Source organism: Gallinula chloropus (genome assembly GCF_964237585.1).
Source record: "Gallinula chloropus genome assembly, chromosome: 9".
Classification (NCBI taxonomy): domain Eukaryota; kingdom Metazoa; phylum Chordata; class Aves; order Gruiformes; family Rallidae; genus Gallinula; species Gallinula chloropus.
Window position 1 is genome coordinate 4,773,831 of NC_140094.1, and position 9,419 is coordinate 4,783,249.

Consider the following 9,419-nt stretch of genomic DNA (forward strand, 5'->3'; position numbering starts at 1 on the left):
TGGTTCCCATCCTGCCTCCAGTTTGCAGCATCAGTCATCATCAGCAGCAGGTGATGCTGAAAGCTGAGGTACCTGTACCCCAGCACCACACCTGTGGGGGGCAAGGGTTAAAAAACTCAGGGAAAAAAAATTCATCCTCTGGTTCCAGCAGCTGTCCTGACCCTTCTCTCTGCAGCACTGGTCGGGATCCCAGTTTGGACTGGAGCCCCCCCATCCCCGGCTGGCTCAGGGGATCTGCTGGCAGGGTCTGGGTGGTGCTGGGCCCGGCACTGCCGCAGTGTGCAGGGGATGCTGGAGGTGAAAGGACCATCCCTGAAGCCCCACAGGCTCTCCATCACACCTTTCCCAGCCTCGCTGGGTCCCCCACCTGTACCCCCCTCCCTGGCACGGACTCGCTGGGGTCACACCGGCCCAGCATCCTCCCTGCACCACGTCTGGCATCCCCTCCATGCCTGTCCCTGCAGCAGGTCCTCTCCCTTCCCCAGCCTTTGGCTCTCTCTCAGCTCCTTCCCCACATCCCAGCCCCTCCCTCATGTAAACCCTCCCCCCCGGAGCCCCAGAGGTGCAGAGCCCCTGGATGACAGCCCAGACCTGCTTCAAAGGCACTCAGAGCATCCACACATCCCTCCATCCATCCATCCCTCCATCCATCCCTCCATCCCTCCCTCCCTCCCGCCTGCCCTCCCCAGCACAACTCCTGCTGCTTGCTGCTCCCCGTTTCCCTGGGCTTTGCAGAGCATCCATCCCAAAAGGAGGTGTGTGGGGGCGAGACACTCCCTTAATCTCCCAACCTACCCACGGCTTCATTCCCCGGAGCGAATGACCGGCTCTAGATACAGCCTGAGGAAGCTCCTTCTGCTCCATCGCTGCCACTCGCGCTCCAGAACCCCCAGCAGACCTCACCAGCACCCATGCCCTGCCAGCACCTCCTCCCCTACCCCCCTACTCCCCCCTCACCCCCCCCGACTTCATCACCATGACTATTTTTAGCGTGACGTGCCGAACCATCCCCGTCACCCTTCAGTGTCGTCCACCTCTCCAGCTCCGCTCGCCCTGTCCCTTCCTTCCTGAGCTCCCCAGGGCCTGAGGGGAGGCTGGGCAGCTCCCCCCGGGAAACCCAGCGCGTGTGCTGGTGTGTGCCCTGGCCCCAGGCTCGCTCTGTGCCACCGGCAGCCGAGCAGCACATGGTCTCCCCATGTGCCTGTTTACATGCTCCGTGTGTCTGTCCGTGTGGATTTGTGTCACCACCCGGGTGCAGGCTCTGCAGAGGCTGCGTGTCCCCCTCCCCACAGCTCTGATGGGACCGTTCCCACCCCTCCCCAAAACAGGAAACCCCACTTAATTCCTACTCTGGGCATCGCCACGCTCAGACACAGCGAGGAGGTGGGATTGGGGGGGGGTGACACACATATCTCAGCAGCATCCCCGCTCCTGGTCACCCCAAGGTGAGGAGATGGGGCGGGGGGGCACATGGCCAGCTGTGGGTGCTGGATCCATCAGGATACCTGGATGCCACATCTCCTGGCTGGAATTACACCTCCCTAGACATGGGTAGCTCCAGGGGTCTTTGTGGGGATGGGAACAGGACAACCTGCAGCACTCGTACGTGTGTGTACACGCACCCCCACCTCGGTGATTTCAGTGGGTACTCATCACACAGGGGGTTCACTATCAGAATAATACCTGTGATATAAACCTGTTCCCTGGTTACATGCTGGGAAAGGAAAGAGATGGACCCTGCAGCTTCTCCCTCCCAGCCCAGGCAGCCAAAGCCCCTGCTGAGGGATGCTCAGCAGACATGGCCAGAGCTCGGGGTGCAGTTAAACACGAGGGCTCGTTTGGCTTTAAAAAGCGACACCACTTACGTGACACAATGTACGACACGAAGCCTGTGTGGTCGATAGCTCTCCCCTGAGGGTAATGAAGGCTTAATACCCAATATAAATAGCAATAACCCCCCCTTTCCCTGGGGGATTCCTTCGTCCTTGGGGTTTTGGGTGCTCAGAGGCAGGAGCAGGAAGGCTTCATGTCCCAAAGGTGATGAAAAGGTGTCTTTGGCTTCATTTCCATCCCAAGCCGACTGCCACTCTGCGTCTCCCCTTCCTCGGCCGAGGCAAACTCTGGACTCCTTCAGCTTAATTACACACAAGTAACACGAAAGGAATGTGTTTCATGGGGTAATTTACACCACCCTTACCCTCAGCTTTCTTAATGACACCAGGAAGGGGGGGGGGGGGGTGAATGACACGGGGGATGGGATGCTGAAGACTCCAGGATCTTTTCCTTGGGAATGTTTGGCAGCTGAAGCTTGTGATGGTCCGTGACAGCCCTGGGACCCTGCAGCCACTGGGTTTGTTTGTTCCTCCCAAAGCTCACCATTTCCCTACTAGCTTCTTAAGAGCTGACCTGGAGCTGTAGTTACCCTCTGACAGCTAAAAGTAGTTTACTCGGGGAAGCTGATTGCTCTGGGGGGATACACGGTGTAATTTCCCAGGCTGCTCTATGGGAGAAACAAAAAGAAGCAGAAGCAGCAGAGATTAATTAGCAGTGAGGTTTAATCAGCGGTTTCTCTCCTGCTTTCTTGCCGGTGGACACCTCAGAGGAAGGGGCCAGATGTCTTCTGCCATCCCCAAGGCGAGAGCTGCTCAACAGCCGGCAGCATCTCCCTGCCCAGGGGATGGATGCTCAGCGCCCGCATCCCTCCCAGCTGCCACCGCGGTGGGATGGATGTCACCGCGCTTCATCCCCGTGCCCGGAGCAGGCGGTTGTCTGGTCAGTGTGACAGCGTTGGGCACAGCAGGTTACCCATCCCCACGCCGCGGGTACCCCTGCCCCCATCCCGGTGACGGGCATCCCATCCTCCCCCGTAGGTGTGATGAGCAGGGGGGACTTTGCGGTTGCACACTAGGGGTCAGGGCCGGGCACGGAGGTCCCCCCGCGTTCGCAGTGCCTGTCCCCATCACAAGAAGTGACAATCAACTGCCGAACGCGGGCGTGACTTCTCCCAGCAGAGAGGCTGTCGGCTTTATTTAGAAACGCCTTCTCCTTTCCTCCCCCTCTGTCGGCTCCAGCACACACACACACACACACACACACACACACACACACATCCTTCCAGGATTAACTCACCTACTCAGGGGCTTCTAAGGTTTAAACCTGGGCATTCCCCTGGGATTTCAGGCTGGCAGGGATCAGATTCCCACCTTGCCTTGGCCTCGCTGCTCTTGGAATGTCAGAGCCCCTTCCCCTCCCCTGGACAACCTATGGGATAGCCCCAGGTACAACCTATGTGGATGCTCCTGGACGTCCCAGCTATTTCCAATCCCTTTTAGGGGATCTCCTGAGCATTCCACAAAACCCTGGTTGAGGGGAGAGCTTCCAGGTACGGCTCCAGAGCCAGTTCTCCCCCCCTTCCCTGGAAAGAGAAGCCAAAACGATCCCTCTCTCCACGGCAAAAGGGAAACGGAGCCGTTTGCATCCTACTCAAGTCAGGTGTTGAGGCTGAGAGAGGATCCTCTTAATTTCCACCGGCTTGTCTGAGGCGGGATGTTTCATCTCCCTCCTGTCTAATCCACGGCGATGTGTGATATAGCATAAGCTAATATAATGGGTCATGCAAGGATTTACATCTCATTACCGCAGGTTAGAGCCCTGGGAGGAAGGATGACTCATTCTGGCTTGAATATATTTCAGGGCTGAGGAACGGTTCAGCTGCCCAAAAAAAAAAACCCAAATGGGAAATCAACCACCTTGAAGCAGCGCTGGGAGGTTGGTCACCAGCCTTCCACGCCCTCAGGGATGCTGTTTCCCCCACCCCACCCCCGGAAAAGTGTGGCCAAAGGGGTGGGAGGAGAGGTCCATCCCTGTGCCTTTTGCTCCATCTTTACCAAACCCACCTCCCCGCCCCTGGAGTTGTGAGATGTTGCAAAGGGACAGCCCCATGGTCCCCCCCCCCCTTGGCACAGCACAAGGTGAGCACCCCCTGTAACCAGGTGCTGGCTCTCCCCCAGCTGCTTTGGGCTGAGCGGTTCTGCTCCTCAAGAACCTCTTGCTCTGGAGTTTCCTGGAGGCTCTTTGAGGTGCCTGACCCATCTAAACCAGCCAGAAACAATCGGTCCTGACTCCGAGTCGCTTGCTGTTAGTGAGCACATAGCTACAAATCCAGACTGAGCAGCACAGAAACCCGCTCCTGATAAACCCAGGGCTCAAACCCAGCCAGCATCCGATGGGCAAAGCAGCTCAGGGATACAGGCAGGGATGGTTTTCCTTCCCTCTGCCCCCTCTGCTCACCCAGTCCTCCCGAAACTCTCGACTGAGGGAGGTCTGCAGGGTGCCAGGGGGGCTCTCAGCCCCTTTCCAAAGCTCATCAGGGGTTAAACACATGGGCTGACCACGGGAAAATGTTTTGAGGGAGTGAAAAGTGTAAAGCATCAATTCAAAGGGTTGGTAGGACCTCGGGAGCAGCTGGCTCAGCGTTGGCATGGGGCAGAGATGCCAAGGGATGCCTCTGGGTCATGCCTAAGGGTGCCTTGGGTTGCTGTCTAAGGATGCAGTGGCCACTGCCTAACTGCTGGCTGGATTATCACCCTGGAAAAAAAATACATGCTATTTTTAATTTCTTCTTTTAATTTTAAGACAATTTTGGTTTTGCCTGGTGCTACCTTGAGGAAAGGGGGGGCTGGGGGGGGAGATGGATGAAGGGAGAAGATGGGCCAACCCCTCCTCCCTCTTTCACTTCATCATTCCCCAGCTGTTCCATCATTTTAATCTGCAGAGATTGTCTTTAAATTTCGGAGATGAAATGATTTTCCCACAAGCTGGGATTGGAGTTTGGATCCCTGCTCGTTTTTCATGAGCAGAGAAGGGGAAAAAACAAATACTAAAAGGAGAAATGGATGTTAAAGCCAGGCTGGCCATCTGGAAGGGAGGTGCGTGGCTGATGCCATTAATTGCTCACTCCCCGAGGCCCACAGAGGAAATAGCAGGAGTGGGAGTAGGGGTAGGATGGGAGCCAGGAGAGCTGGAGGGGCCGAGGGAATTACACAACGGAGTCAATCCCTGCTCCCTCCTCGACCTCCCAGTTCAGGGGACCGATGGGCGCGCGGGTCCCCGCTACGTCAGGGATGTGGGGACCGATAGCAGCTTGGATTAGAATTAATTAACGTCATTAATAGCATCAGGAAGGAGGTGGAGGGAGCTTTTGGGAGCATCAGGGCTTAGATCTTCGTGGCTGAGAGGAAACAGCAGTTGCAAGGTGTATGGGGAGCATCTGGCTTCTGGGGAGTGCTGGATCCCCAATTTTCCTGCAGCTGGGCACAAAGGCTGGGGGAAAAGAAAAGGGGGGTTGGGGGGGGGAGTGGAGGAAAAAATGGGGGGAAAATTTTTTTAGGGGAAAAAATTTGGGAAAATAAAAGGGGAGGGGGGGAAGATGTTTCAGTGGGTTTGCCCCATTCCCTCGGTGGGAGAAGAGAACCAGGCATCACGGCTAAGCTGTCCCAGGGCAGGAGGGGACGAGGGCACCGGGGTGCCCGGGGGGTCAGCAAGGCTCAGCGGCTGCCCCCGCCGTGGCTCCATCCATCCATCCCCGGTGCCGGTGCTGCTGCTGCCGCCGGGACTTGGGAGCTCCGCTGGCTCCTTCCCCCCCGACACCCACCAATTCCCCGGGGTGGAGGGGGTCGGGGACCCTCCGTGCTCTCGGAGCGGCTTGGGGTGGGGGGGGGTAAGGAGGTTGGGGGGGGCAGCGGCTCCGCCTCTTTGCCGGGCGGGGGGCGGGGGGGTCGGGCGGGAGGCGGAGCCGCTGCCCGCCGCGCACACACCGGAGCTGTCCGCGCCCCGGTGCTGCAGCCCCGGCAGCCCCGCTCCGCACAGCCCCGCGCCGCTCCGCACCGCTCCGCTCCTCGGCCAGCCCGGCCCCGCCATGGGCGGTGAGGCGGTACAGCCCCGCTGATCTCCGTCAGCCGGCTCCAGCATCCCGGCATCCCTGGAAGTCGGGAAACCGGTGCCCCGGGAACTCGGCTCCACAACATCCCGGCTCCTCGAAAGCCCGGGACTCCGGTGCCCCGGGAACTCGGCTCGAAAGCATCCCAGCATCCCTGGAAGTCGGGACTCCGGTGCCCCGGGAACTCGGCTCCACAGCATCCCGACATCCCGGGAAGTCGGCTCCGCTGCTCCAGCTCCTCGGTAATCCCCTACTCCAGCTCCCCGGAACGCACACCCCGGCTTCCCGATAACTCCCCGCTCCCGGCAGCCCGGCACCGAGCACAGCTCGGCTCCCCGGCACTCCGGCTCACCCCTAGCCCGGTTCCCCAACCCCCCCGTAGCTCAGCACCCCCGCCTCCCCTTCCTCTCAGTACCCCAGGACCCCATCTCCCCATTAACCTCTGTTCTCCCAGCACCCCGGCTCTACAGTAACCGCTCCCTGGGGCTCCCCGGCTCCCCCCCGGGACCGTGACCATGGCGTTCATGGTGAAGAGCATGGTGGGGGGGCAGCTGAAGAACCTGACGGGTGGTCTGGGCGGCGAGGAGAAGAGCGAAGGTGAGAAGTCTCCAGCTGAGGCACAAGGCATGACCCGGGAGGAGTATGAGGAGTATCAACGGCAGCTGGTTGAGGAGAAGTGAGTGGCACCGGCACCGGGTACCAGCATACGGGGACGGGATGGACCCCCCCAGGGTCCCACTGGGGGATGGGATGGGATGGGATGGGATGGGATGGGATGGGATGGGATGGGATGGGATGGGGTGCTCCCTCTGCAGCCCCCATCCCGTGCATGGGAGAGTTGGGGGGGGAGACATCACTGGGGGCAGCAGGGAGTTTAATGAACCCCCCTAATCCCTTAATCCGCTTCCTCGCCTGGGAGATGGATTGTTTTCTCCTTTCAAGGCTGCGCTGGGGGGAGGTGTCGGGATGGGGGGGGAGGAGGAAACTGTGGGGAACCTGGATTTTGCAGGGCAGATGGGGGGCACTTGGGTTGGGGGGTGGATGTGGGGGTGGATGGAGATGCTGAAACCCAGGGACTGGGGGGTGCCAGTAACTGCCCTGTGTGGCTCACAGGATGGAGAGGGATGCCCAGTTTGCCCAGCGCAAGGCAGAGAGAGCCACGTTCAGGTCCCACTTCCGAGACAAGTACCGGCTCCCCAAGGTACGGCCGGGCATGGGGGGGGGGGACACACACCTGTGATGGGTCTGAAAGGGGAACAGACAAACCCCCTGCTCTGCAGGGAGGGGAAGGGGCGCCAGACCCCTTGCCTGGGTGGGGGGTACTGCGCCACAAAGCCCATGTGCAAATCAGTTCCATCCTTCCAGCCAAATCCCATCCCCTTCCCGGCACCTCTGAACTCCACCAGCCACCACCCCCAAACAGTGGGACCCCTCAACACACACCCCCTGCCTCGCTCAGCATCCCCCTTCCCCTCTTCTCACCCCTAAATCCAGCCAGATGAGGGGAAAGCCGCCTTCACCCCTGACTCCCGGAGCCAGGAGCAGAGCTGGACACTTACACCTTAACCAGCCCCTCACCCTGGAATTTTTTTGGCAAAGGTTTCCCAGTTCAACTCCAATTTTGGAACTTCCAACTTGATGAATGATTCACTGGGAACAATTCAATCAGGGATAATTCAGCTGTTCTTGGAATCACCCCCAGCTCTTCCCCCCCCAACCCCCCTCCCCTCTTTATCCAGCCTCTCAGTGGTGAATACTCTAAATTGGAGCCGGGCTAATTTTAGTTGGGAAAGGTCAGCTAAGCCAAAAGATGTTCTTCCCATTGTTTGATATTGTTCATCCCTGGATGTGCACCGTACACCCCTTCTACTGCCAGGAATCTGGCAGCTGAAGGGTTTTATTTCCTTCCCTCCCCCCCCCCCCCCAAAAAAAAAAAAAAGAGTGAGAAAAAAAGATGTGGCAGGGATTTATTTTGTTATTTTTGATTCCCCCCTGAGGGGAAATGGGGATTTGTGTGTGTGTCCCCCCGGATCCTTTCGCTGCTTCCTCATGCTTGAGATGTCCCTTCTAATCTCCCGACGAGTTTCCCCTGCTCGTTACTGGTCTTGGCAGCCACGCTGCCTCTTGCCCAGGGTCCCTGTGGCTCTTTCGGTGTGGAGCTGAGCCCCAGCTCTGGTGGGCACAGCAGTTGAGCGTACGTGTGGCTTAATTGGGTGCCTGAACCTCCACGAGCCCCTCACTGCCAGCCCAAACCCCATTTATACCGATGCTTAGTGCACCCTGTCCCCTCTGGGTCAGCATCTGACACATGGGGGGTGTCTGGGACCAACCCACACGGACCTTAAAATGGGAGACCAGCCCAAAATTTATGTGGAGACCACTGTGACCCCCCGACGTGCCTCTGTAAGCCCCCCAATTCCCACCATTCCCCTTTTCCCGTCTGTGGCATCCCCCTCCTGACTCTCTCCCGGCCCCTTGCAGAATGAAACGGATGACAACCAGATCCAGCTGGTGGGAGGGGATGTGGAGCTGCCCAAGGAGCTGGCCAAGATGATCGAGCAGGACAACGAGGAGGAGGAAGAGAAGAATTCTGTCATCGGCCAGCTCAGCAACATCCAGAACCTGGACCTTGATTCCTTGAAAGACAAAGCTTCGGCCACGCTAGAGGACCTGAAGCAGTCAGCTGAGAAATGTGCTGTGATGTGACCTGGCTGACACCCCCTCCACTCCCCCAACACGCACATACCCCCCTGCCCCATCCCTGTCAACGTGATGCTGGGGGTGGAGGGAGAAGGGAGGGGGACACGGAAAAGAGTCCGTTGCCTGTGGCGGTGTCACAAGTCCTCCCACGCCAAGCCCCCCACCCTGACACCCCGGTGCCCCCCGTGTGTGGATGTCGTCGTGTCGTTCTCCGGGTTAGAACAGAGAGCCAGCATGTCGCCTTACCCCGCCGGACCCCCGCGCCTCCTCCTCCTCCTCCTCTCGCCCGTGGCGGTGGGTGTCCTTAGCCAGAGCTCAGTGGGGAAGGGGAGGGGATGGTTCCAGGGAAAGAAAACCCTGAGCGACCTTGGAGTGTTATTGAGCAGCACGGGGGAGGCAAAGGTTTCCAGGCGGAAGGGTGGCCGTGTCTCTGTCTGTCCACAGGGAAAGCTCCAAGGATGAGGCACATGGGGAAACGTGTCTGTCCCATGTCCCCATCTCATGAGGAGTAATATCCTGCCTGTACAAGAAACACCGACCCCTTGGGAAAGGAGTCGGGTGGGATGCTGTACGACCCCATCCTGGTCCAGCAGGAAGATGTGGGGGGAGAGATAAAGCCTAAATTCATTCTGGACAAGTATCACACCCCCCTCATCTGTGCTGGTCTGAACCCGCACCCCTCCATCTCCCAGGGTTGGACCTGCTCGTGTCCTCGTCCCCTCCCTGGAGAACAAAGTGATAAAGGGAAAAAAATACCTCCTTTTCTTCCTCCTTCTCCTCT

The 9,419-nt window shown here is 58.8% G+C and overlaps 1 protein-coding gene across 1 annotated transcript; it reads left to right on the forward strand.

Moving 5' to 3' along the window:
* Nucleotides 1-6,453: 6,453 nt before the first annotated feature.
* Nucleotides 6,454-8,644, forward strand: CPLX3 (complexin 3; the record flags this gene model as incomplete). The annotated part of the gene is made up of 3 exons (XM_084268189.1): nt 6,454-6,614; nt 7,052-7,139; nt 8,420-8,644. 3 exons carry the CDS (start codon nt 6,454-6,456, stop codon nt 8,642-8,644), a joined length of 474 nt encoding a protein of 157 aa, XP_084124315.1.
* Nucleotides 8,645-9,419: the final 775 nt, after the last annotated feature.